Genomic DNA, 27928 nt, shown 5'->3' with positions numbered 1-27928 from the left:
TCTATTAAATCTGTTTATATTTCAGCCCTCGAGTTTCTTTGGTTTTTCCCAATTCCTCTTCCTGGGTAGGGAGGGGTCATTGGGTGACAATAATTGTCAAAACAACAATAAACTGTGGTGGGTTCCTCAAACCATAAGAATGCAGCACTCCAGGTGGGGTCTCACCAGAGTGGAGTCGAGGGGTAGAATCCCATCCCCCTCGCCCTGCTGGCCACGCTTCTTTTGATGCAGCCCAGGGTGCCGGGGGCTTTCTGGGCTGTGAGCACATGTTCCCGGCTCGTGTTGAGCTTCTCATCAACCAACGCCCCCAAGTCCTTCTCCACAGGGCTGCTCTCAAGCCATTCTCTGCCCAACCTGTAGCTGTGCTTGGGATTGCCATGACCCAGGTGCAGGACCTTGCACTTGGCCTTGTTCAACTTCATGAGGTTGGCACGGGCCCACCTCTCAAGCCTGTGCAGGTCCTTCTGGATGGCATCCCTTCCCTCCAGCGTGTCGACCGTGCCACACAGCTTGGTGTCATTGTCAGAAAACTTGCTGAGGGTGCACTCAGCCCCACTGCCCATGTTGCCAACAAAGGTGGTCCCAGTACCAACCCCTGAGGAATGCCACTCATCACTAGTCACCATTTGGACATTGAGCCATTGACCGCAACCCTTTGAGTGCGGCCATCCAGCCAGTTCCTGATCCACTGAGTGGTCCACCCGTCAAATCCATGTCTCTCCAATTTAGAGACCAAGATGTCATGTGGGACAGTGTCAAACGCTTTGCACAAGTCCAGGTAGATGACATCAGTTGCTCTTCCCTTATCTACCAATGCTGTAACGCCATTGAATTTGTCAGGCATGATTTGCCCTTAGTGAAGCCATATTGGCTGTCGCCAATCACCTCCTTATTTTCCATGTTCCTTAGCAGAGTTTCCAGGAGGATCTGCTCCATGATCTTGTCAGGCAGAGGTGAGACTGACCGGCCTGTAGTTCCCTGAGTCTTTTTTTTCCCTTTTTTAAAAAGGGGGTTGACTTCATGGGACTGCCACAACTTCTCAAATAGAATGGATAGTGGCTTAGCAACTTCATCCGCCTGTTCCCTCGGGACCCACACATGAATCTCATCAGGTCCCATGGACTTGCGCACCTTCAGGTTCCTTAGTCTCAAACCTGGTCTTCTCCTACAGTAGAAGGTTCCTCACTCTCCCAGTTCCTGCCTTTGCCTTCTGCAACTTGGACGCCCGACTTCTCCGTTTCCTGGAGAATATCTGGTAGGAGCTTTATGTCTTTTGGGATCTTGAACTGCTTCCCAAACAGAATACGCAAGTATCTCTCTGCCTGCAGCAGCCCCAGGATCCCACCCAGTCTCCCCAGTGGCTGGCACCCGGACGCACCAGCCCCGAGGACGCATCCCGCCCCGTGCTGGCAGAGACCCCCCACTCACACACCCTCGGCGGCCCCCACAGCACCCCGCGACCTCCCGCAGTCCCCACAGCAGCCCCCTGCGCCCCTGGCGGCGGGAGGAGGCGGGGGGGGGGCGGCGCTGACACCCTCCCGAAGGCGGCCCGGAGCGCTGCGCCCGCTGCCGGGGCGGGCCGGGGGCTGGCCGGGGATGCGTCCGCCCGGTGCCGCAGCAGCCCCCGGCGGGGCCGCGGGGCCAGGAGCGGGGCGGGAGCGGGAGGGAATGGGCGGGAGCAGCGGCGCTCGGCTCGGCGCCGCGAACTGCGGAGGGGAGGGCCCGGGCCAGCGGAAGCTCCGCTCTGGAGGCCCAAAGAGCGAGGGGTTCGCTGGCGGGATCGCCGCTGGGGAAGGGGCAGGGCAGGCGGCGTTTCCATCTCCGCTCTTCAGAGGCGTCCATCCCGCGCTCCCTGCCTCCGGGGCCCTTCCGAAGGCCGCGTCTCTGCGCGGCGACGGGGCCAGAGATGAGCGCAAAGGCCAACGAAGCGTGCGAGGAAGAGGAGGATGGATGTGAAGGCGTTTCACGAGGAAGGAGCCTTTCCCTGCGGGGCAGGTAGGAACATCTCCATCGAGCAGAGCGCCGCCGTGTGTTTTGTTAAAGCCACACCAGGGTGGTGGTTGCCAGCACGGCCCTGGGCGAAGCGTGGGGCGCAGGACGGTGGCGAGCGGTTGCCATCGGGTGTGTGAGCGAAAGGGGGCGGAGAGGATCGGAGGGGCCTTGAGGGTCCGCTCCGCCGGCCGCTGCCCGCCCCGCGCTGCGCAGCCCGAGCCCGCCCATCCGGGCATCTCCCTCTCAGACTTCTCAGGGCCGAGGTTTCTCCTCGGGCCCGCCGCTAGAGGGGCCCCGCAGCCCCGCCGCCCCTGGGACCGGCTCTCCTGCTCCCGCAGCGGCAGAAACGCCGCTCGTGGCGTTCGCTGGGGTTCAGGGGGAAGAACGAGGATTGAATGAGAAATGGGAACGTGCGTGGACCTGCCTCGCCTGGAGACAGGGCTGGAGCCCTCAGCAGGAGCGATTTGACTCTGATTTGCACAAAATGTGGCAGAGTGGTGTAAGAGGGGGCAGGTTACTGATTTAACCCCTTTGCAATCGAGGGCCCCTTCCTCCGAAATGCATCAAAACTGGCTGGAGCAGCTTCAGGAGTTGCTCTCCCATGGTATCTCCTGGCCGTGGGCAGGGAGGGATCGGTTCCCTGGGCGCTGGAGCCCGCCTGGCCCTTGGCACAGCCGGCTGCTCAGCCGCAGAGCCGCTCCACGCTGCCATGACCCCGCAGAGCGACGCAGAGGAAGCTCTGAGCAAGGCAGTGTGGTGCAGGGGGTAAAGCAGTTCCCTGGGACACGTGGGGTTGACTAGGGCACAGCTGGTCAGTCACATCAGACCGTAACATCTCTGGAGGACAGGGATAGCATTTGCCATGGCTGCAGTTATTTTGCTGACTCGGTCCAGGAAACCACAGAGAAGAAAACCCCAAGAGCACCCCTTCCTGGTGCTTCAGTTTCCCCTGCTGTGAAGAGGTGCTGGTATCCTGCCTCTCTCCCTGCCTGTCTTCCAGCTCAGGAGTAGCCATAACTGTTCATACCATTCATCCAGTTGGGCTTTCCCAAGCCCAGCTGGACTTGCCAGGACACAATCCAGCCTCAACTTGTTGGATTCCTGCATCCCCAGGGATCCTCCATACCCTGCAAGCAGGACTGGGGAGGCGAGGCTGAGCAAGAGGTTGTTTGAGTGACTGGTGCCAGCCAAGGGTTTCCTCTGTCCCTCCAGAAGAGCAATCCAGAGCACTTTTTGGACTCGCCATGACTCTCCGGTGCTCTGAGGCTGGGGACAAAGTCCCTGTCAGTGAGATGGACCCAGCCCCAGAGGCCCTACAGCCCCAGGATCACAGGGTCCAGGGCTCACCTGAGCAGTTTGCGCCAAATGAAGGTGAAATCCTGCAGAGAGAGGAGACTGATCAGTTTGTGGGTTAAACTTCTTTGGGAACCGGCCGTAGTTGGGTTCTCCATCTTGTCCTGAGTAATGTGATTCAGCAAATGGGTCTGCACGTGTGGCCCGAGGCAGCCTGGCTTCCCAGATTAGGCAAGGGGGGCCAGGGGAGCTGGGGAAAGAGCTGACCCGGGACAAAGGCGCTTTTCGTTCAGACTGTGCCCAGGGCTGGGCAGCCTCTTCCCACCCCCAGCCTGCACCAGCGGCATGCAAAGTGCTCGCTCGCTCCCAATGCACCGGGTAAAGAAGCAACAGCTGCAGGGGCCCTTTTCCCTCAGGAGCTGTGACAGTATCCGGCAGCCAGGCCAGGAGCTAAATTTAAACTGCTTTGTGTGTTTGTACATGCGAGTGCAGGCTCCAGCCCCCACTCCCCTGCTGCCTCCCCCAGTGCGCGGAGGAGACAGATGGGAGAGCTCCAGCGGGCTGGGACCCAGGGAAGGGGGCTCGGCCGTGGGGCAGGAGGGGGAGAAACGGTTAGGGGGAAGACACCATGGAGCCTGCTTCTCCCCAGGATGACGTGAAGAAGAGGCAACAGAAGGAGAAGTCCAAGAAACCGGTGCCACCAGCAGCCCCCCGGCCAGCCAGGGCTCTGTTCTGCTTAACTCTGCAAAATCCCCTACGGAAGGCATGCATCAGCATCGTGGAGTGGAAGTATCCTTCTGGCTGCATGGGTGTGGGAGCACCCATGTGTGTGCCCGTGAGCAGGGGTGCTGGGGAGCTGGAGAGCTGTCAGCCCGCTTCAAGCCTGTTCTGGCTGCCTCATTGGGTCTGTAAAAGGCAACAAGGCACTTGGGCAGCCCTGGCAGGATGCACTGGCAAAGGCAACAGCTGTGCAAACTGGGGGCATGAATAGGCTTGTGGGGGGAGCTGGGGCTGAGAAGCAGGTCAGGCTGTGGGGACCTTCGGTAGGGTGGTGCGGGGACAGGCAGGGAGAGCCTGGGTGGCAAGGGACTTGTGGGAGTAAACATGTTTTGTGCTGGCAGGAGCTGTGCCGGGGAGAAACAAGAGGACAGCCTGTCAGGAGGGGAGAGGGTTTAGCATGTGAGGAGGGGGCACAGTGCCCCTCCCGGGGTGGGGATGGGGCCAGGCAGAGGAGGAGGGCCAGGCTGGGGGAGCAGGAGCTCAGGATGGAGCTGGGGACAGCAGGCTGCCCAGGTGAGAGGCTTGGGGGTGGGTGGCGAGACCATGGCGAGCTGCCTGGGATGGCTCTTCGTGTGTATCACTGCCTGCCTGATCCCGCAGCTGCTCCCTGCCCTGGTGGGGGGGGCTGGCCAGCATCCCCCGAATCTTTGCCGACACTGTTGTCTTCTCAGCCCCCCCTTTTCCATCCTTTCTTGGCACTGCTGTCACAGGGGAAGGGTTTTGTGAGTGATATTCTTCAGAGGGGCAGTATCTCTCCGTGCCTCTGGCTTAATTTAGGGTGGGTTTTGGGTGGTTGCTCTTTGATTGGCCATCTTTTCACTGGGGCATTATAGCTCAGAAATACCGAAATGTCGTGTTTCTGCCACCCATCCAGAAACTATTTTAGGCCATTAGATATCACCTTATTCACCTGTATTTTATGGAAGGGAAGGGGATGGGAGGTGAAACATTTCACTTTGGCTTCAGCAAAACATTTGGACTTAAGCAAAAATGATGGAATTTGGGGATTTTTCCAGCAAATCCAGTTCTTCTACCCCAACTTTTCTTATTTCAGTTGCTGAACCTGTCTGCATGCTCCTGATGTTGGAAGGATCATCCCAGTGCTGGCCAGGCTTTGCTCCTCTTGGAAGTGGCTTGGTCGGCTTTAGCTGGCTGTGTTGCTGTACATGCGGTGCCGTGGGGACACCAGACCCATGCCCCCACACTGCCAGAGATGCCATCCTGTTCAAAGCCCAGGGTGCCCATTTGCAGGCACTCAGGATGTGCTGTCACCTCTGGCGGTGCTGTGCTGGCAGTGGCTTTTGAGCCCTTGTTCCTTTGAGGAGAGGGAGCAGAGCTGAAATTGGGGAATTCTCCATTTCTGCTTCTCTGGTGTAAGGTCTGGGTTGTTCTAAAAGCACATGGAAGGGAATTGCGTCTGTGTCTTAAATAGGCACTGAGCATGGAAGAAACTTGTGCGTACACCCTAGCGGCAGCGGAAGAGCTGGAAATAGGACTTACATCTTCCAACATGCTCAAACACATTCCTCCTCCTGGGCCAACGCGTGCCAGAGAGCGTATGTAGCACAGTAGGGGTCTTTCCCACATTTGTGCCCTGGAAGGGAAGCGTGGAGGGGAGAGGTGGGTGTCTCACCAGGAAGGTTGCAGGTGGTTCTGACCTGTGCAGGACAAATGATCCAGGGCATTGGGTTTCTCCAGGGCCTCTCTTGTGCCCGGAGGTATTTATACCCACATGCACCTGGCTGCCCTCGGTCAGGGATCAGGGTTTGCAAGGCATGACAGAGTCATTCCAGTTCCTGCGGATTGTTATGGTCTTCAGGGCCAGGCAAGCTGCCAAGGGGAGATTAGCTGTGACCATTTTCTGTGCGAATACCTGGCATCTGGGTTCAGTATGGCAGTACACATTCCTGTTCCTTGGCCCCATCTCTGCTGTTTACCTTCTGCTGTCAGAACACAAAGCTGAGCCGTAGCGGCAGGACAGAGTCTTTTCCAGGCAGTTGGAGAGTAGGGAGTATCACTGCACTCAGCTTTGGGTTGGTGAAGGTCAGGCTGGCTCGAGGCAGAGGGGCTTTTGTGCTGAAATTTGCTGACATCTCAAACCCCTGTTTGTTAGCACAAGGAAATCTGAGTACTCTGCAAGTTGCTGGGTATTGTGTGCTCGACAGTTAGGCTGGCAAGCTGATGGTTGCTGGGACATGTCTAGCTTTGTGGTGTCACCCTGGTATTCCAGGTCATTTTGCAGCCAGGAGGACTTCAGGACAGATGGGTGAGGAGCCCGTGGACCCTGGAGGACCACAGAGCTGCAAGCCACTAAGTGCCTAATTCCTGCTGCAAGGCAGATGTTGGGACCCTTGGATGCTGTGTGGCAGGAGGCTGCTGGAGAGAAAGAAGCGAGAGGGCATGGCAAGGAGATGAGGAGGATGTTGAGGCTCTGGCTCAGTGGCAAGAGGTAGAGACACCGTGCTACTGATACCACATACCTCTTTTTTGGTTTTTGGTTCAATCTGCATCTCTGCCTAATAACAGTGCCAGACTAACAGACTCGCCAGCAGACTCCAGTTACCCAGTAAGTGACCCTTCAAGGAGGGCTGCTCATCTCACCCTGTCAGAGCAGCCTCTAACCCCTGGGCTCTGCCCCATTACCTGGAACACAGAGGGGAACAGCTTTTCCAGCTGACTTTAGTTTTTAAAGTGTCATCAAGCTGATAGATAGAAGTGTCCAGAAAAGGTAAAATAAGATGTGATGAGCACAGGACACAACTGTTAGCACTCGGCCAGCTCAGCAGGCCAGTATGGAGAGAATGCTCCCGAGGTGCCCCTCGCCTTGTGATGCTGGATTGGACAGTGGTATGGCCACCGTAGCCCAAGATAGGCCTCAGCGTAATTATCTGGAAAGCTGGGCTATTTAGCTGATTAACCACAGTGTAGGGAAGTGTCAGTATGTCTGCAGGGCCTCTCTGCTGGGGCACTCAGTTTTGAGGGCTGTGCTGGGTTCTGTAGTGGCATCAGTCTGCATGGCTGAGCTGTAGGTGTTCCACCGAGACCTTTGGAAGGTCTGCCCAAAGTGAGATGGGGATGCTGGGAAATCCTGTCTTGTCCTGGAACCGCTGAACCCGCTGGATGAGCTTTACCAGTTTGCTCATGATGGCAGGTTGGCAGTTACAGGTGAGGATGGGCATGAGAGGTCTCAAAACAGTTTATGGGTGTAGATGCTGGCTAGTAGGACAGTGGAGAGGAGAAGGGCCTGGAGGGGAGTGTGCTGATTTACATCACTGTTTGTTGATTTACACTGTAGGTGGGTCTCACCCAGCGGGCAGCTGGACCAATATTTTCATTTCCTCCATCTGCTTTTAGTGTCAGTGGCTTCCAGGGGCACAGGCAGGGCAAGTGGATCAGGGACAACTGTATGTGTCAAGAAACATTATTGGCCAGGAAACTTTGAGATTAGCGTTGTGACCAGAAATTGTTTCTTGTAGATTTCTGTGTCATGCTGTACCCTTTGCTTTTAGCTATGTGCACAGCTGCATGATGCAGTGGCTAGGCACAAGAATTTTATTGCTGCAGCAGGGCCCAGGGCCCAGGATAAAGGCAGCAAAAGATGATGGATGGCTTCTTCTAACCAGATGTCTACTGCACTCCCAGGGTATTGCAGAGTGGCAGGTTTGGACCATGCTGGGAAGAACAGAGAGTGGGGTCCCTGCGGTGAGAGCCTGGCTGTGGGTGGGGTCCTGGAACCAGAGTTTGAATTCTTTTGGGGCTTCAGGATAGCTGAAGCTTGACCATGCAGTTGCAGTGCCCTGGCAGAGCAGCAACAGCAGCAGGAGCCTGGGAGTGACCACGTGCCTGTCCTAGGGCCTTCAGGGAAAAACAGCAAGTCACCCTGTTTGTTCAGGGATGTCATAGGGCCCAAACAGCACAATTCCACCTTCTAAGGAGTGGGACAGAGCTAAGACTGAGTAATCCTGTTACAACCAGCCCATGGCACTCCTGGGAACAATTACAGGAGCACTGGGGCACTGAGTCTGCAGGACACCTGGGGATGTTAGCAGCTGGATGTTCTGCTAGAGGAGACCCTGGCTGAGGTGTCTGCTGTCTTGCCCCTAGATGCCTTCCAGTCAGGGAGACATGGCCCACCCGCAAGCTGCTGCTCAGCAGCATCTCCCTCACAAACGCTGAGTACAGAGAGCCATGGTCAGCACCAAAGGGTGATGCTTTGGTTAAGTGCCTACATTATGCAAGAGGGTCCTGATTCCCTGAAGGATGATGATGAGGAAACTACCATCTCTCCCATCCCCTCATTATTCCTCCACTGCAACCTTTTAATTTGTGCCTACTCCCTACATGTCCTGTGCCAGAGCTGCCCCTCTCCAGCAGCTGAGTGTCCAGGCCCTGGGTTTCATCCTGGCCCATTCCCTCTGTCCTGGGGGACCCAAGAAATGGGCAGCAACTGCAGATGTGGAGAAGGTGAAGTCTGACTGTTCTCTCTCTGGTTCTCTGTCCCAGTGGGAGGTTGTTTCCCCGTAGCCGGTGCGGTTTCCCCACACATACCCAGACAGGACAGCACAGGGGCTGGGCTGTACCTGCTTTTTCCTTCCTGTCTCCTCTTCTTAACGATTTCTCTCAGACCCTTCGAAATCATCATCCTCCTGACCATCTTTGCCAACTGTGTTGCACTGGCCATCTACCTGCCCATGCCTGAGGATGACACTAACGTTGCCAACTCCAGCCTGGTAAGACACAGCCCTTCTCCCAGTCCTGCAGGACAGCCAGGTGCTGGGCTTGGAGGGCTCTGCGGAGCTGGTCGCTCAGCGTGGCGTGGGTGTGAGATGGTAATGCCTGTAGTGGAGCATCTGCCGCCAGTCAGGCGGCGTTGGTCCAGCGAGAGATGCTGCAAAGACAGAGAGGCAGAGTAGTGAAGAAACCGCTGCAAAATGAGTTTTCAGAGGGGCTGAAACCACCCCTAGGTTGAGATCAGAGGCAGCACGTTGATACGTGAAGTACACAGGAAGGAAGAATTGATGCTTAAAAAAGAACAAAGTCCCTCAATTTTTTATCATGACACTTCCAAAAGGAAGCATCCTGTTCCAGAAAGGCTCAAGTGGGTTTCTTTCAGCATTTATGGAATAAAATTTTCTGCTTTCATTTCAAAACTGTATTTTAATTTTGGTACTTTTTATTTAAGAGGGGAAAAAAACATGTCTCTGTTAAGCAAAGAGGTTGCTGCTTTCCAATCAGTTATGCCTTTTTTTTTCCCCCAGTCACTCCATTTTGCCTGGAATAAGATGTTTTGATGTGACCCAAATCTGCACTATTTTTAGTTTGCCACCTCTTTCCTCTCTTCAGATCCCTATTGTGGTTCAATCCACATTGATTTCCATTGAGAGTCTGAGTTTGGTGACTGAATCAAAGCATCTAAATATGCTCTTTTTTTAATGAAATGTTCTCTTCTGCTAATTTTGAGACTCCTCACAGTTTAGGTGGGGTGTGTTGTTTGCAGGTGTTGCTGACAACTTGTGACTTGTGGGTTTTGCCTGTTCCTTAGAGACTCTGCAGGGAAAAATATTAAAGCAGTCCAAGAATCTGAGGCACAAAATACAAACTAAGGTTTTACTTGTGCAGTTTTTAGTTCCTCAAAGTGCTTTTGTGTTTTTCCCTCTTAGCGGTCTTTTAGTGGCAGCGAAGGTAGTGTTAACTTCTCATTTCCTTGGAAAAAGAAGAAAAGGGTTGCTATTGGTGGTGTGTTATTACGTTTTTTAAAAATAAAACCGAGATAGGTCTACAGAGGAGGGGAATTAAAAATACCCAGGGTGAGTTAATTCCTGGAGTGTTCTTTCAGCCTGCCAGTGTACTATCTGACCAGCTTCTTTAACATCTACGAGCTTGGGGCAGAGTTAAGCTCAAGACACTGGTTTTGGTTTCTACCCTGGCCAAGGGGGCACCACAGGATTTGAAAAGTGCCGTTATCTCAGCTGAGAGATTGAACAGGCAAAGCAAAACTGAGGCAAGTTGAGCGTGGAAAGCAAGAGCAGGGGACAGCGGTGATGGGGGCTTCCCACTGGGAGGGAGTTTGGGATTTGGCTGAGACCAGGATGCCTGCGAGGGGCAGAGCTGGAGAAAGCCCAGCAAGGTGTGGCAGTGTGGCACGACAGGGGGACAACCTGGCAGCGACCCACCTGGCAGTGCTCCCGGTCAGGGGCTGATGCTGCCCAAGAAGGACCGACAGCCTTTCCCATTAGTGGGAGGCAGGCCTGTACTCAGCAATGTCATGCATAAAGGACATTTCATCTGTTTATATTTATTGTATATCAGGTCACTTACGCTATAGCCTGTTGGGGATTTTTCAGCCTGTTGCCATGCCAACAGCCCTCTGTATCAGGAGCCTGGCAGCCCCAGGCTTCTGTTCTTTCATCTCTGCTCTCTGTGTCCCTTTGTCGTGGTGGCTTTGTAGAAGCGATCCCAGCTAAGGGCTGAGCCAGGCCCCCATCACCTCGGGTACCGGGCTGTGCTCTGCATGGGAGCCCACGAAGGCTTCTTGGAGGCGTTTCTTCCCGAAGCAGAGATGCTGCAATGCATTTAGTTTCTCCCCGCCACTCTTTTAATTTCCTCTCTTCATTGCCCGGTCCTCGTTAGAGAGGACTGAGTTTATCTAAAGATCTTAGAATTGTTGGGGAGGCAAAGGGTGTGAGGAGACACTGAATCAGAGCAGTGAGGACATTCCTCCATGTTATTTGTGGAGGCAGGATCAAGGCTGACTCTCATCAGAGCTCACCGCTACTGAGTGTGCAGGAGCCTGTCTGGTCTGAGCTTCCTTCAGAGGAGCCTCCTGCGTCCCAGGCCCTTCATGCAGTGAAAGCAACTCTGCTCTGGAGCTGGAGGTCTCCAGCAAAAGAGGACCTCCTGGGAGACCTCTGCTGCCACTTTCTTCCTGCAAGGCTGGAAAACCTGAAGAGCAGCCACGCTTGTGACTGTTTTTCCAGGACAATCCCACCTGGGGAAGATTGGCACCCAGAGTTTAGCCTAGATTTAGAATTAGTCTCATGAAAGCTTTGTTAACCAGAACTCATTTTGGGGGTGAAAAATGTATATTTAATAACCCTAAATCTTCTACGAATCTGTTTCACTATTCTGGAAGAAATACAGTTGTTTAATTTCAACATATTTACTTATTATTCTTTTTAGATTAGATTTCTTCTGATCCAGAAGACCTTTTTTTTTTGTAATGCTGGTTTTGTCTAGTTTTGTCTCATTCTAATGAAATCAAAATGCTTTCTTCAACCCTGATGAAATGATTTTGACTCTTCAACTCGCTCAAAAATTCACAGCATTTATTTTCTCTTTGACATCAGTTTCCAGAATTGTCAGTGAGCTCCACATCACACTGTTTATCTTTCACTAGAAGCCTTGCTGCAGAAGGAAGCAAGTTCAGAAAAGTGTTTAGCAAGGCAGGTTATTCAAGGGGATACACCCAAGAAAATACAGATGTCTGCATGTGAGCTGGCTGCCTGGACTCTGTTTATGGTCAACAAAAAAATAAAGGCAGAATTAGAGTAGGGTTTGTCTCTTAGGGCAGTTGGTCTTCTCCTGCAGTCGTTGTGAGCAGTGTTTGACATGCTGCACACACTAAAGTACCTGTTTTTCCCCACTAATGGGCTCCAAGGGTGACTGCTCAGAGGGAGGTCTAGTCCCATGTGCTTTGTAAGTGTATCAGGTGGAACAAGGGGCCTGGTGAGATAGGACAGAGCTGGAGCAGACACTCTTAATAACACACGTAATGGCCTATGTGTAGGCACACTGTTAGTATCACAGATAATGGCTTTATGTTTAGGTAAAAGAGATGTTTAACATAAAGGAGTATGCTTCCAAAAATTCCACTGTTTTGTGTTGCATTGGGTTGTATCTCAGCCGCAGGGGTCAGGGGACCCCTGTGTTTTAAAGCCTGAACACAAAGCCTGGTTTTGAAGAGCGAGTACCTGCTGTCATAGAATCATAGCATCGTTTAGGTTGGAGAATAACTTTAAGATCATCAAGTCCCACCATTAGAACATCGAGTCCAACCATTAGACGTCAGGTGTCTGTCCCTTGAGGATGGCATTGGTCACTCACTGCAGAAGAGTCCTGATTTTTGTCAGCGACACGGGCAGTGGGGCTGAGTGCACCCTCAGCAAGTTTTCTGACAATGACACCAAGCTGTGCGGCACGGTCGACACGCTGGAGGGAAGGGATGCCATCCAGAAGGACCTGCACAGGCTTGAGAGGTGGGCCCGTGCCAACCTCATGAAGTTGAACAAGGCCAAGTGCAAGGTCCTGCACCTGGGTCATGGCAATCCCAAGCACAGCTACAGGTTGGGCAGAGAATGGCTTGAGAGCAGCCCTGTGGAGAAGGACTTGGGGGCGTTGGTTGATGAGAAGCTCAACACGAGCCGGGAACATGTGCTCACAGCCCAGAAAGCCCCCGGCACCCTGGGCTGCATCAAAAGAAGCGTGGCCAGCAGGGCGAGGGGGTGTGGGGTGGTGGATTCTACCCCTCGACTCCACTCTGGTGACACCGCACCTGGAGTGGTCAGCATGAGAAGGACATGGAACTGTTGGAGTGAGTCCAGAGGAGGGCCGTGAAGATGATCAGCCCCTCCGCCCAGCTTTCTTGGGCCCCTCTTCCCTCCAGGGCTTTATCCCACAGTAACCCACCAAGCAGATTCATGAAGAGGCCAAAGCCTGCTCTCCTGAAGTTCAAGGTAGGAAGCTTACCATGCTCCCTCCTCACTGCCCAAAGGATCTTGAACTCCACCATCTCATGGTCGCTGTGGCCAAGGCTGTCCTTGACCTTCAAGGATTAGTTGTCCTGTCCTCTTCTCCCTCTCACATCTGCAGGGCTTGTCTCAGCTACATTTGGGGAAGGGGAGAAAGACGCAGAGATACTCTATATTGCAAAGCACAGTTGCTGCAAGTCTCTGGAGACCACCTTTATGGGTGTTTTCTATTTAAAAAGCCCTTATGAAAGACTTAGTAGCGCAGCTATCTGCCCTGCATGTCTTGGTGCAGGCAGTCCGCACGTGCCTCCTGGCCAACCCATTGGTGCACATATACAAAACATTTTTATTGGGGAGGGTGATCAAACACTGGCACAGGTTGATCAGGGGGGTTGTGGAGTTGTTGGAGGTGTTCAAAACCCATGTGGACAAATTTCTGAGCAACTCCTGTAAGCTGGCCCTGCTTTGAGCTGTGAGGGTTGTGACCAGGTGATCTCCAGAGATCCCTGCCAGCCTGAAACCTCTTGTGATCCGTGGCAGCTGCCTCAGCCGTGGCGAGGGCCTCCCGCAGGCTGGCAGCGAAGGGTGGTGTGGGACAGCAGCAGTGGTGGGAGCTGGAGCTGCAGGGGGAAAGGGGAGCAGGGCTTGACTGGGACTGAGAGGCTCAAGGGGAGGTGCAGGGGCGGATGGTGCGGGAGCAGAGGGCACGGAGGAGGGCAGGAGGCTGCGGACAGTTTGGAGGTATCGGGGAGGAGTGAGTGCTGTGAGTCCCTCTGCACACAGATGTCTTCTGCTGGGTAGCAGGGGTAGCTATATGGCTGTGTTACGGTCACACTGTCCCCACACCATTGTTCCCAGGCCAGCTCAGAGGCTTTGTCCAAGCCCTGCTCCCGCTGTTCCCTGGGAGGAGACAGCAGGGGTGTGGATCTGGGGCTCATTCTGGAGAGCCCTGTGTGGCCATAGAGGCTGGGAGCTGACGTTGCTGAGGAGTCCGGAGCTGTCTCACGCTGCATTGCATCAGCGTGGTACACACTGATCTTCCTGCTGCTTTGCAGCTCGTTCATCACCCACAGGCCAGGTGACTGTGTCCCTAACATGGATGAAGCGTGTGTGTGTGTAGCAGCCCTGTGCATTGCAAAGACCTGCATCTTTTTATAGTGGCTTTTTGAAGTCTGGGCTCTTCATACACCCAATCCCAGCTCTGCCAGGCAGCTCTGCTGTCCTTCCCTAAGCAGCCTCCCACCGTGGTTAGCCAGCCTCTGAGTTCTGGGGGTGATGAGGGGATGATGGGGGGTGGTGGCGCGGAGTGGATCCTCTGCTGCTAGAAACTGGCCAGGGCTTCAGTGAAGTCATAGAATGGTTGGGGTTGGAAGGGACCTTAAGGACCACCTATTTCCAGCCCCCCTGCCCTGGGCAGGGACACCTCTCACCAGACCAGGTTGCTCAAAGCCCCATCCAACCTGACCTTGAACCCTTCCAGGGATGGGGCAGCCACAGCTTCCCTGGGCAACCTGGGCTGGTGTCTCACCACCCTCATTGTGAAAAATTTCTCCCTGAGATCTCATCTAAATCTCCCCTCTTGCAGTTTGAAGCCATTACCCCTCATCCTGTCACTCCATGCCCCTGTAAAAAGTCTCTCTCCAGCCTTCCTGTAGGCCTCCTTCAGACACTGGAAAGCTGCTCTGAGGTCTCCCTGGAGCCTTCTCTTCTCCAGGCTGAACAACCCCAACTCTCTCAGCCTGTCCTCACAGCAGAGGGGCTCCAGCCCCCTGAATGTCTTCGTGGCCTCCTCTGGCCCCACTCCAACAGGTCCATGTCCTTCCTGTGCTGAGGACTCCAGAGCTGGCCGCAGTACTCCAGGTGGTCTCACAAGAGTGAAGTAGAGGGACAGAATCCCCTCCCTCATCCTGCTGGCCACACAAGTCAGTGGAGTTGTGCCCATACACGGTGTGTGCCTCACTTGCAGGGTCTGCTGTGTCTCCTCGTGGCACATGCACAGTGTGGCTGTGTGGGTTGTGAATGGCACGGTCTCTATGATGACCTGCAACATGGGCAGCACCAGAGCCTGACTGAGGTGCTGAAAAGTGCCTGACAGATTTCTTCTCAAATCATCCCAGACATATGAAGTGGGGTCTGCAGCAGGTGCAGGACATGTGGTGCTTGACCTGGTATAAAGTCTGCCAGGAAAAAATATCCCTGAGCTTCTTTCTGCTGGTATCTGGAGGCGACACTAGGTTTGCCCTGACTCAGGACACCACTTTGTGGCCTCATGAGTTTCATTGCCAGTATGGGTCCTGCAGCTACACCTATCACTTGGAGAATCCAGAATTTGCCATGACTTGCCCCATCTTGGCCCACTGACAAAGATGCTTGTGAGATGTCTTCATAGTCCGGAGCCTGGCTCCTCTGGCTCTGCTCTTGCTCTCCTATCATCAGCACTTGTCCATAGCTTACAGCCAGATAAGCCAGGGGAACTGGACCCACGGCTGTAGGGCAGGTGATGGGGGATCCCTCCAGCCAACACTGATGGATCACTGCACCGAACCTTCATACAGGCCATGCCAAAACTTTTGCTTGTGCTAGAGGGGGTTACACCAGCAGGATAGACCAGGATGATCCAGCTCAGCGTGGCTGGGTCTGCAAAGCACACCAGTGAACTGGCACTGTAAGGGAATTTACAATTACTGCCTCTCCCAGGGTGGAGGGAATGTAGCCAGGTCGCAGAGTGCTGTCTGGTGGCTCTGCCTTGGCCCAGGTTTGAACCTTGGTGCTCACCAGCTGTACATGGTGGGCAAATAACGTTGCAGCTGGCCAAAGCACCATTCTTCTGGTTTGGGCTTCTCAAAGGGACCTCCAAAGTCACCTTTTGATTCTGGGCAAGGGGTTTTTAGAGGGCGATCCCTGCCAGTGAGAGACCCTGGAGCCTGATTCTGTCCTGCTGGATGAAGGAATTAGCTTTTGCAATGCTGGGGCTCCGGGCTGGACCCTGACACTCACCAGCCTGGGCCTTGGCAGCTGCAGGGCTGCTCCCCCATTTCTGCTCCATTTGCAGCAGGGAAAATACCCCACCACACCACTGGCTGCTGGTGCAGCTCTACAGTCCCTCCATACTTGAAATGATTCTCATGATAGTTGTATTTACATGTCAGGGATTGCAAGGACAGGCTTTTGGGGATAGACTAGAAGGGATCTGTGAGTGATAAGGGGGCGAAGTGAGTGGTGTTGAGTTGCTTTAGCTAAAAGCTTGGAAGACAGAGCCCTCATAACACCAATAATCGCAATGCTTAGGTCTCTGTTCTCACCATTGCTGCCCTCAGATCCAACAAGAACCGGCACTTGTATGGGTGACAATCACACAGTGACACTTGGCGTGGCCACTGCTTTTGGATGTGGTAATCGAGCAAGCAATAATTCTGGTCTGAGCCCTGACCCTGGTTTCTTCAATGGACAGCATTCTCCCTTTGGCAAGCCAGAAGGAGCCTGGGAGGAAGGTGCGCTCGCAGCACTGCAGCCTTCCCCAGTGGAGACCTGCTCCCAGTTTGGTCTCAGAGAGACGTTTCTGCCTTTCTGGGTGCAATTCCCTGCATAGCCCAAGTAGGGATGCTCCTTGCCCTTCATGGGGTGCTGATAGAGGAGAAGAGCCATGGAAAACCAGAAATATAAATAGCCCCATCCATCTGGCTGCTTCAGAGGGATTTTAATCCCAGTCTGGAAAGGGCCGTCAGCAGCAAGGGCAGTGATGGCAGGGACAGGCAGAAGCAGGTGGGCAGAGGCAGCTCTTGGCCACGCTCTGGGGAAAGACGAGCTATTCTGGGCCCGGCGGCTGCAGGGCTGTGCCGAGCCCCTGCAGTGGGGTGCCAGGTCCCGCCTGGGGACCAGCAGAGCCCCCAGGCCAGTTTCTAGCAGCTCACTCTGCCATGCAGATGCCTGGCATTAGGCGGGAAGTGTTGAGCCCAAGACCTCACTTCCCTGGGAGCCTAGGGCACAAGAGGAGCCACAACGCAGCTGCTTGTCCCACAGTGACTGTGTGGTGTCTCCAGGACAATCCCAGGAAGCCCTCAGCTGGAGAGGATGAGGAGGAGTCAGTGCTGCCTGTGGGAGGAAGGCTATGGGAGAATGGGAGGGTGAGGCAGCAGGGAGGGCAGTGATGTGCAGTGCCCTTGGGCCAGGCGCCTTTGGGTGCTGGCTTGGGAATTGGTGGCTTTTCTGGCATAGTTTGTAAGAACAGGTACACACAGCCCAGGGACATGTTCCTGGCAACATGCCATTGAAGGGATGCAGGGGATTGTGCTGCAGGCCAGAGAATGGCATGTGGTAGCTCAGCGTTCCACCCATTCCTTGCCCAGGGAAGCCGCAGTGCTGCCTGGTGTGTGTGGGAGATCACAGATGGGTTGGCAGCAGAGGCTGATCCAGACACACGTGGGGAAGAGCTGTGCATGGTGGTCATGCCAAGGGAAGTGACAGTCTGCTCTAATGGAGCATCCTCTCCTGCTTGCCTTTCCAATCCCCAGGAGAAGATCGAATACGCCTTCCTGATCTTCTTTGCCATTGAGGCGATGCTCAAGATAATTGCCTACGGGTTTCTTTTCCATACGGATGCCTATCTCCGAAACGGCTGGAACGTGCTCGACTTCTCCATCGTGTCCCTAGGGTAATGTAAGGAGGGGAAGATGCTGGTGCTCAGGTTGTGCCAGGCCTGGTCCATAGCCCATCAGCTACATCAATTTTTCTTGTGATTGCAGTGGGTTTGGGGCCAACTCCTAGACTCAGTTCATGGCCTTCTCCCATGGGCCCCTTTTTCATGCCCTGACATCCCCGGGATCCTCTGTAACTCCTGTTTCTTCCTGTTTGAAGAAACTTCCTTAACAGCTCTTAGGTCCCCTTGCCCTGGAGAATGGGAGTGGCATGGGGTCCTCTGGTGTTTGGCATACAGGGATAGGGTCCACTGGGCACCAGGGGGTGGGAGGGCCCCCGGCTGCTCAGCAGTGAAGGTGGCACCCTGTGGAGGGTTGTCCAGCCATGAGTACACCCAGGAGTTGGACTTAGCCAAGAGCTGTTCCCTGGGTCAGGCTGAGTACAGCTGGCAGAGTCCCATCCCTTGCTCTCCTGCCTGCAGAGCACTGACCCCTTAGCAGAGATTTCTTGGTCTCCATCCTCATGCCCTTCTCTTTTCCCTGTCTTTCCTTCTGCTTCTCCCCCCTTTCTTCCCTGCTCTGTGCCCTGGCTCTTTCAGGCTTATCACCATGACCCTGGAGCAGGTCAATGCGAAGCAGGGAGGGACTTCAGGGGGAAAAGGCGGCTTTGACGTGAAGGCCCTGCGAGCGTTTCGTGTGCTGAGACCCCTGCGCCTGGTGTCTGGAGTGCCAAGTGGGTGCTGAGTGCCCTGCCAGCGTGAAGGGCTGGCGGGTGGATTGAATCCCTGTGCCTGGTGAGGGTGGGGGCCACGCAGCAGGTTTCTTGTTGGGGCATGCCCAGCTACAAGGTGGGTGTGGAGGAGCCACAGGTTCTTCTTCATCCCTACAGCTTGCAGTTGTCAATACTGGGGATCTGCAGGTCGGCACACATGTAGCTCACTGCATGGCTCAGTGTCAGCACCTTTGGGTGGCCAGTGTGAAAGGGGCCAGGACCTCGCTCTAGTTTCTCGGGGCAATGATCTTCTTCTCCTATAACTCATATGAATACAGCCAGGATGAGGGCAAGAGAGCAAATGGAGGGGCATGAAGTAATGCCTGGTGCCTGGCTTTGCTGGGGTCTTCCACATACTCGCATGGTGGATAGAGAAAGGATTTCTTGCTTCAGAGATTTCAGTCCCAACGCACCTGTGCCCCTCTTCCATTGGCATGGGGTATTTCAGAAGCTGCTTTTCAGAGGGACTGGCAGGAATGCAAGGTGTACCCAAAGCTAACTTCCTAAACAAGGAAGTGGTTGACCTCCTCTCCCTTCTCCTTGATGCAGGCCTTCAGGTCGTCCTGAACTCCATCATCAAGGCCATGGTGCCTCTGCTCCACATTGCCCTGCTGGTCCTCTTCATGATCATCATCTACGCCATTGTTGGGCAAGAGCTCTTCAAGGGCAAGATGCACAAGACCTGCTACTACCTTGGGACAGGTGGGGCTGTGGCAGGGGGGTGATACGGCAGAGATGTCTCTGTGTGGCTTCTGTGGGGATCACAAAGCTTCTATGGGTAGCAGAAAGTCTGGTCTTGCCAGTGTCAGGCCTGGGAGTGTGGCATGACCAAAGGATGTTTAGTGCAGCACACAGCTTGGTGATGGTACATGGTAGGAGGAGGTGGTGAAAGGGGAAGGGCTTCTGCAGGAGGCTGGGAGGTGCTGGGACCTGCTCCACTCGGCCTGATTTAGTGCTCACACCACAACTTTCCCCTTCAGATGTGATTGCCACAGTGGCATTGGAGAAGCCAGCCCCATGTACCAGCTCTGGCCATGGGCGACACTGCACCATCAATGGCACTGAGTGCCGAAGCGGCTGGCCAGGACCCAACGACGGCATCACTCACTTCGATAACTTTGGCTTTGCCATGCTGACTGTCTATCAGTGCATCACCATGGAGGGCTGGACTGAAGTCCTCTACTGGGTAGGCTCCAGCAGCTTGGGCCTTACGCCCAGCTCGGCAGCGGTGACTACTGGTCCTGCCTCACACCGGGGAATTCTCTCCAGGACACAGGACCCCATAGCAGGGCTAAGTCTCTCCACTAGTGAAAGACATCCTGCCCCCACCAAGCGTCATACTGTGATGCACTTCCCATAGTGTACCAGGCATGTCTTCTGCACGTCTGCGGGCACTGCCCAAGCTGTCCTTGCTCTCCAGATAGACAGGGGGGTACTCGAGCTCCCACCCTTGTGAAGGAGTACAGGCCAGGCACAGCAATGGCTGGCTGGTGGATGCTTCTCCAGCAAAACCCTATGTTTTGCAGTCTTTGTGAGACTGTCTTGCAGAGGCTTAGACATGGGCAAGAAGTTTAAATCTGCTCCCAAAATGCTTGGGTCTGGCTTTACGTCTGCTAAAACCAGATGCAGAGTCATAAGGAGCCAGGGCTCAGTCAGGTTTATCTGCTGCTATCCCAAGCACTCACTTTAAAGGGGGGAAAGCACCCAGAGGCTGTTGAGGGGACCCTAAGGGGAGACAGACAACAGACAGCGTGTTCCAGATGCTTCATCTGCCTCTCTGCTTGCCAGGTAAATGATGCCATTGGGAATGAATGGCCCTGGATCTACTTCGTCAGCCTTATCTTGCTTGGCTCATTCTTTGTTCTCAACCTGGTGTTGGGGGTGCTCAGTGGGTAAGTGCCACCCTGTCCTTTCTCTTTTCCAGCAGATCAGTAAGCGTGAGCAGAGTGTGGACATTGGTGGTTTTAACTGTACAAGAAGAAAGCCTGGAAAAGTTTCTATTCCTCTCCCATTCCTCTCCCTTTTTCTTTGCATGCTTAGGAACCCTGAGCCTTGAGTTACTTTTTGTGTTAGTGTCCATGACTGTCTGAGGTTTCAGCTCAGCACTTAACACAGAAATCTTTTCCCTGTATCAGCTGTCAGCAAACACAGCCATGGAGCACACTCTTAGGTGTTTGTAGTGTGGTCTGCTAGCATTCACAGCAAAAGAAGCTGAGCAGGGAGCTCAAAGCAGCAGCTCTTACCTGTCGGTTTCTCACATTACCCCATGGCTGATCCTTCTCACTGGTACCCGCAGCGCTGCCATCCTGTTGTAAGCACACACGATGTCCTCATGGCCAACCTACAGAAAACACCTTTGATATGAACGCAAGGGATCCAAAAGAATTATTGTTAGTCTAATTAATGCTTCAACAGTGTCATCCAAATACAACAACGGACTATCATCAGTCTGGTTACAATAATTGTAATACTTCTATGCCAAATGACTCAATTAGTGCTAATTCCCATAGTAGGGCAGTTAAAGCTGCTATGCACAGAATATCTCTGATGTGACGCTCAACCTGCTATGCATTGCTGTGCTGATGTGCTAACAGCCCAATTTTGTTGCTGGGAAGTGTGTGTTCTGAGGAGCGAAAGGGGCATTTCTCCTCAGGTCTGTGTAGGCACAGGGTCTTTTTTGTATTTTTCAATCCAGTGTGTGCAAGTGGATCACACTCATCGTCTCTGTTAATTCACAGGGTGGAGAGCTTGGGGCAGCTTTCCGCCCTCCACGTAAGTGAGACTGCTCTAATCCTTAGCAGGGCTGGAGAACTCCCACAGCCTCCAACATCTAGCTTTAGCTGGCCTGTCCAACCACAGGATCCTGCAGCAAAGAACAGCCAGTAGTGAGGAAAAAACCCTGCCTGCCATCAGGCATCAGGCAATGATCCCCCGTGATCTTGCGTCATGGAACAGGGCCAAGAGAGAGGAAAGTCACTAGAGAAATCTAATGGTAGCACTAAGTGGTAGGATATTTCAGGCTTTTATCTTTCTACAAGGACTGGCCTGGCACAGGGCTCTGGTACCTGTCCTCCACACGGTCCCCCTCCTGAATCTCACTCTGCTGCTTGCCTTGTCCCAGAGAGTTCACCAAAGAGCGTGAGAAGGCCAAGTCGCGGGGCACATTTCAGAAGCTGCGGGAGAAGCAGCAACTGGAAGAGGATCTGAAGGGCTACATGGACTGGATCACCCACGCTGAGGTCATGGACAGTGACCGGGCCAGGGGAGAAGGTACCAGGTCTGCTTGGTCAAAGACCCTTAGCATGAGGGTTGGGTTCCTAACACTGACCATCCTAGAGGGGCAGGGTAGAGATCTTTGGAGAAGTCACAAAGACTCATTTTGCTTGAAAAGCTATGAAACAAAATGTTTTGACTTCTGCAGAACAGTTTCCTTCCTCTTGTTTTTTTTTTTTTCACTTTTCTGAATCATTTTATTGAGTCTGACCCCAACTAGCAATAACTTGGCTTTCATGCTAAATCTCCACCTCAACCACTGTATTTAGAATTTGCAGACTACTAGCAAGGCCTAGGTCTTTGGCAAAGTGCACTTGAAATGACCATGAGAAGCCACCAGGAGCATGTGCGCTTATGTATACAGGGGCAGAGTGCAGGGTTACCAGCTCGCACACTGGCAGATGCACGAGTTTCTTGCCATTGCTTGACAATTTAAGCAGATTAGAAGGGGCTCAGGGAAGGAGGTGAATATACAGGCATCCAGCCAAAGGCTCAGCAAGGCCTGGGGAGCTCTGCCACTGAGCCACTGCATCTGCCATGCTACCCTACCTAGCGAAGTAGCTTTTGATGCCTCAAGCTGAGCGATACATGTGTGCAAAGAGCCTTGGGAAACAGTGGGGGGAAAAAAAATGCCTCTTCCACACCTGTGGCCAGGGCTCTTGCAAACCTCCTGTTGATCAGATTATAACTGACCCCAGTTTTCTTCATGCTGGGAGTCTCGCACTGAGGAGCTGTCACGGGCGGAGTGGTAAACTTCACTTGTAAGAGAGAAGTAGTGAAATATTTATTAATATAAAACAGTGACAAAGTTGGTAGTGAATGTGACAGTGTTTTACGAGATTCGATGGCAAGGTACACTTGATTATTTGCTGCACAGAGGACAGGGTCAGACAAGCATTCAGGGAGATCCTTCTGTTGAGTCATGAGGTTCAGAAAGGACCCCCTGGCTTTCTAAACTCCTTCTCAGAGAGGAGTCTGGGTGCAGCTGGATCCAGTCCCAGTCCCAGACTTGGTCAACGGTTTATGTCTAAAGGATCATATATGCACAATCAATCCTTTATATTACTTAGATAAGATTTCAAAGTTTAGCATGCTGTTAGTCACTTACTGAGAATCTGTTGCAGCAAGGAGTCACTCAACCTCGAGGAGTAAAGCTTAAGGGAGCATCCCCACTCGGGGGGGAGATCCTGGCGTGCAGGCACTGCCCTGCAGGAGAGCTCCAAGGGCTCTTGGGCTGTCCACTATTTATAGAGTAAGATAATTGACCTATAGTCATATTCTCATGGGAACAAGATATCTAGGTCCCCACTCCAGACAGTGTTTTGGCTGTGTTGTCAGCCATCCCCCAAAGTCCAGGTGAAACCCATCACAGCTCCTGCTGATGGTTATGGCTTGAGCAGGAGCCAGGGAAGGGGCAGAGCACACCGCCACAGGAGCCTACACACACGCTGCTGTCACTTCAGGCTCCTGCTCTTGCTGCAGGGCAGGTGTTTGTGGTGCCTCCTACTTGGTTTGCACCTGAAACTCAAAACCTTCTGGCCAAACTCTCACTGCTGTTTCCCTGGGACAGCATGTCTTGATTTCACTTCTGAAGGGGAAGCTCTTCCTGATGTGCTCCTGGGAGAGGTTCCCTCCCACGTGTTTTTCTCAAGGGCTCCAAGGAAAGCCTGGGATGTCGTTCCCTCCTTAGGTATGATGCCATCGGATGAAGGAGGGTCAGAGACAGAGAGCTTGTATGAAATTGAGGGCATGAACAAGTGGATTCTCTACTTGTAAGTATGCACTGGTTGAACCATTTGCTGCTCTGCATGTGGACTTGCCCAGTCTCTCGCTTGCTGTCTTGGCTGGCCCAGGCTTTCTTGTCAGCCACCGGTTTCTTGGGGAGAGCCAGCAGCTGTGTGCTCAGGAGGAGATACAAACATTGCGAACAGCAAACAGAATTTTGCTCTGGTACTGGCAAAAAGCCACCTCAAAGTGAACAACCTCTTCACTTTGGGACCCGGGTCCAAGCATCTTCTCCTGGCCCACACAGCGTGTCTTGTGGTTTAGGAGCTGGGCCTGTGGCAGCCAACCAGAGGTGACTGTAGGCCAAAGAGGAGGTGTTTGTGTGAATGAACCGCAATGCCCAAGTGAACGCACCGTGTGCCAGGGGTGCATTCACTCAGGCACTTTTCAGGGAAGTGCCCTTTTCAGGGAAGGCCTCTGTAGAAGGGAGCAGGGGTGGCTTCACTCTGCAATCTGCGGGCACGGCCCTGGGCTGGGCAGGACCTGCTGGCCGGCTCTGCTGACCCTTTGGCCATCTCTCCAGCCGGCAGTGGAGGCGTTGGAACCGAATATTTCGTAGAAAGTGCCGGGATGTGGTGAAGTCCAAGTTCTTCTACTGGCTTGTCATCCTGCTGGTGGCACTGAACACCCTCTCCATCGCCTCCGAGCACCACTTCCAGCCAGAATGGCTGACACAGGTGCAAGGTGAGTAAAGAGCCTGAGGGAGAGGGAGGGCCCAGGATACCCTGCTGCCCTGGAGACGTGTGAACTCTTGCTGTGCACGCACAGCCACACTGCATGGCATGGGAGCTGTGAGACACGCACACTTGCTCATGCACACAAACACAGCCAGCACAGAAGTGCGTGTACACCGTCCCCACTGCACTCTCACACAGCTGCACATTGGACATGCGTGGTGCACGCAGTTATACATCCACAGTGTATATATTCTTAGGGACATGGGGTTGCCTGGTGAACACACATAGATTGTATATGTTTGCAGCTGTACGTGCATAGTGCACACAAACACGCATTGCGTGCACTCACGCGCTACAGCCACATGCATTTATGCATGCAGTCATACCACCTGCACCCCTCCTCGTGCAAACACACACAGGCACACGGAATACAGCTATGCACACGTGTACACAGCTCAGCCACGTGTACACACACACGCACAGCCCAGAACACGTGCACACACTGCATGGACTCACATGCACGGGTCAGCCACACTCTCACGTGTTTAAGTGCACAGTTGCACATCATCCTTCTCCTCACCTTCTTCTCCCGTGAGCTCCTTGAAAAACTGCATTTGCTGCAGCTACAGCTCAGGGCCTGGTGGTGGGCAGAGGAGGGAGGTGAGCAGCACTACCCTCCTTCCTTCCTGCTGTGCCGTGCTGAGATGAAGAGGTCCATGCTCTGATGGGCTGGATCTCCCACCCCAGACAATGCCAACCGGGTGCTGCTAGCACTCTTTGTGGCTGAGATGCTGCTGAAGATGTACGCGCTGGGCCTGCGCCAGTACTTCATGTCGCTCTTCAACCGCTTTGACTGCTTCGTGGTGTGTGCGGGGATTCTGGAGATCATCCTGGTGGAGCTCGGCACCTTGTCACCCCTGGGCATCTCTGTGCTGCGTTGCATCCGGCTCCTCCGCATCTTCAAGATCACCAGGTTGGTGAAGGAGCTCTGTGGGTGCTGGTGGCTCGCGGTCCCCAGGCATCACTGGGCTTGTGCCTGGGGAGGGCTGCAGCATGAGCAGAACTGGTAGCTTCTGGATAGAGGAACAAGGCCAAGCTGGGGATTTCTGTCCCCAGGAGATAGTCTGGGAGTGGCGAGTAGGACACAGCAGGGCTTGCTTGGAGTCTCCTGGGGTCCCCTCTCTCTCTCTGGGTTCTGGGGTGTTGTAAATAGGGGTGCTGTGGGACAGGACTCCTGGCTTCTCTTTCTGGCACCAACCCACTGTGTGTTCATCCCCCTTCCCCATCCTGCCTGTCGGTCCCCTGTGCAGGCAGCAGGGTGTCTTCCCTGTCACACCATGCCTGGAGCTTCATTTCCACCTCCTGGGGCCTGCCTGGAGCAGTCCCAGCGCCCAGCCTGTGACTGGTGCTGGTTCAGAGCCCCCCTTGCTGGGCTGCCAGCATATGCCCCTGGGCCAGGCAGTCTGTTCCCTGTGCTTGCTTGGTCCTCCCCACAGCCTTCCCCACTCCTTCACCTCCTGCACGCTCCTGTTTCTCCTCTCCCCAGGTACTGGACATCCTTGAGCAATCTGGTGGCCTCCCTGCTCAACTCGGTCCGCTCCATTGCTTCTCTGCTCCTCCTCCTCTTCCTCTTCATCATTGTCTTTGCACTGCTGGGCATGCAGCTCTTTGGAGGCAAGTTTGACTTTGAGGACATGGAAGTGCGGCGCAGCACATTTGACAACTTCCCCCAGGCCCTCATCAGTGTCTTCCAGGTGAGGGAAGTGCAGCGGGGGAGGACAGGGTGCGGGGAGTCTCGCCTGCGCTGTGGGTCTCCTGGCAAGAGCTGGGGCTCAGAGAGATGTGTGTTTCTGGGAGGTGATGTGGTTTTAAGGCAGGAGCAGGCAAATGCGACTGGGGCCACGAACAGTAGTGCAGGTTCAGGTCTGAGCAGGGAGGTGGGGTCTGGCTATGGGGCTCTAGGGGCTGTGAGGGTTCGGGGCTGGAGCCAGGAGGGCAGGATTGAGCTGTGGGGTTCTGCCATGCTCTGCTGTGGGGGGTCTTGAGTCCCTGTTTCTGCTCTTCTCCCAGATCCTGACCGGAGAGGACTGGAATTCAATCATGTATGATGGGATCATGGCCTATGGGGGCCCATCCTTTCCCGGCATGCTGGTCTGCATCTACTTCATCATCCTCTTTGTTTGTGGGAACTGTATCCTCTATCTGCGAAGGCAGGCCCAGCCCCATTGCATCAGCTGTGCAGGATTGACTCTTTAAGGTTTTCAGTGCTTGCTTGTTCTGAACAGCAGGGGAACAAACCACAGGCTTCAGGGCTTGCAATGGTGGTGGCTGGGGTCTGGAGTCTGGAGGAAGGCACGCTGCGGGGCAGGTTTGGGCGACCGGCAGGCAGAGATTCAGCTGTCAGACAATGCAGTAACAAGACCGAGCTGGACAGACTGAGCTAACACAGAGAGGGGGCAGCCAGCCCAGAGCTCAGTACGCACAAGGATAGGCGCGGAGTTAGAGATCACCAGCCAGGGTTCTCTCAAGAGCTTAACTCCAGGAAGGTTTCTCAGGGCACCCTGGCGACCATGGGCAGCTCTGGCCACATTCTCCAAACAGGAACCAAGTTCATATCCTTAGTGTTGTCCCTCCAGATATCCTCCTCAATGTCTTCCTGGCCATCGCGGTTGATAACCTGGCTGAGGCTGAGAGCCTGACATTAGCCCAGAAGGCCAAAGCAGAGGAACGCAAGCGGCGGAAGATGTCCAGGTGAGTGCTGCAGTCCCTGGCAGTGGGACCTCCCAAACCAGGTGCTTTGGTGTCAGGGGACTCATGCCCCTGCCCAGAGTTCAGTTCCTGCTCTCCCCTGCCCGCTCAGAGGTTACCCAGAGAAGTCTGAAGATGAGAAGCAGATGCTGGCAAAGAAGCTTGAGCAGAAAGCAAAGGGAGAAGGGATTCCCACAACAGCCAAGGTCAGTGCTGTTGGGGCTGGGCCTTGGAGGGCTCCTGGTGAGGGATCAGGCTCCTCCTCCCACCAGCCAGGGCTGACAAAGGCTTGGAGCTGGCCTGGGTCTGGACTCTTTTGGGCCAGAATTGCTCCTCACCGTATCATCCTCTGGTGATGGCGCCTCTCTGGGCACAGGCAGGACATGTTGCATGGTGAGACAGGTCCATTGCTGGGGATCCTTCTCCTCGGATTAATTTCCTTAGCCACAGCCAGTTGTCAGTGGTTGAGATACACTGGCACACACCAGTGTGGAGGGGAGCAGAGCAGGTCAGCAGTATCCCAGGCCTTCTTTTTATCCACACCAGCACTCCTTGTATGCAAAATCCTCTATTCAACTGTGCTGACTGTGTGCCGAGCTGCCTCTTGTAAGCATCTGGCCAGCAGCTACTTCCCTATCCACTTTCCAGAGATGCCCCATGGGCACTCACCCAGGAGTCACCCCATGTCTTATTCCACCCATGGTATAAGTGCATGGTCCCAGGCTCTTGCTCAGCACACGTTCCCCTGTCCCATCCTCTTGGTATTGCTCTTTGCTCAGATTGCATCATCCCTGAGGTGTTTCCCCTCACCCTGCTCCGTCCTGGGCCAGGGCTCCATGCACTTGGTGCTGTATGGGCCATATGCAGAGGCACTGCTTGCCTCACATGGCTTCCAAGATGATAGGGTCTGGCCAATATGCAACATTTGACAGCAGTACTGGCACACGCAGCTGCATATTCTCCTATCTGTCTCTCCCTTGTTTCAGTTAAAAGTGGACGAATTTGAATCCAATGTCAATGAGATCAAAGACCCCTACCCTTCTGCAGACTTCCCAGGTAAGACTTGTCCCTGGCAGGGCAGCAGGAAAGCTGGTGAGACACTGCAGAGGGATGGTGCCAGAACTCGGGCTGTGTGAGGAGCAGAGGATGTGGTGACCCTCCTCCAGCCTCAGGGTACTGAGGTCTTTCTGGCACAGATGCCAAGTCAGGAACAAAAGATTGTCTATA

At 54.1% G+C, this 27928-nt stretch overlaps 1 protein-coding gene across 3 annotated transcripts in view; it reads left to right on the top strand.

The window, feature by feature from the left end:
* Window positions 1-3913: 3913 nt before the first annotated feature.
* CACNA1S (calcium voltage-gated channel subunit alpha1 S) overlaps window positions 3914-27928 on the top strand; it is a 50685-nt gene continuing 26670 nt past the window's right edge. For all 3 annotated transcript variants that reach the window (XM_074163497.1, XM_074163499.1, XM_074163498.1), the window contains exons 1-16: window positions 3914-4074; window positions 8690-8795; window positions 17324-17463; window positions 18046-18179; window positions 18768-18920; window positions 19199-19404; window positions 20007-20110; window positions 21340-21488; window positions 23182-23263; window positions 23800-23960; window positions 24701-24926; window positions 25500-25707; window positions 26024-26144; window positions 26590-26704; window positions 26814-26907; window positions 27688-27757. In XM_074163497.1, the coding sequence (XP_074019598.1) occupies window positions 3914-4074; window positions 8690-8795; window positions 17324-17463; window positions 18046-18179; window positions 18768-18920; window positions 19199-19404; window positions 20007-20110; window positions 21340-21488; window positions 23182-23263; window positions 23800-23960; window positions 24701-24926; window positions 25500-25707; window positions 26024-26144; window positions 26590-26704; window positions 26814-26907; window positions 27688-27757 (2230 nt within the window). The remainder of the gene's footprint in view (window positions 4075-8689; window positions 8796-17323; window positions 17464-18045; window positions 18180-18767; window positions 18921-19198; window positions 19405-20006; window positions 20111-21339; window positions 21489-23181; window positions 23264-23799; window positions 23961-24700; window positions 24927-25499; window positions 25708-26023; window positions 26145-26589; window positions 26705-26813; window positions 26908-27687; window positions 27758-27928) is intronic.

The sequence above is a fragment of the Numenius arquata genome, chromosome 24 (assembly GCF_964106895.1).
Source record: "Numenius arquata chromosome 24, bNumArq3.hap1.1, whole genome shotgun sequence".
NCBI lineage: Eukaryota > Metazoa > Chordata > Aves > Charadriiformes > Scolopacidae > Numenius > Numenius arquata.
This window is presented reverse-complemented; position numbering and strand designations above follow the sequence as displayed.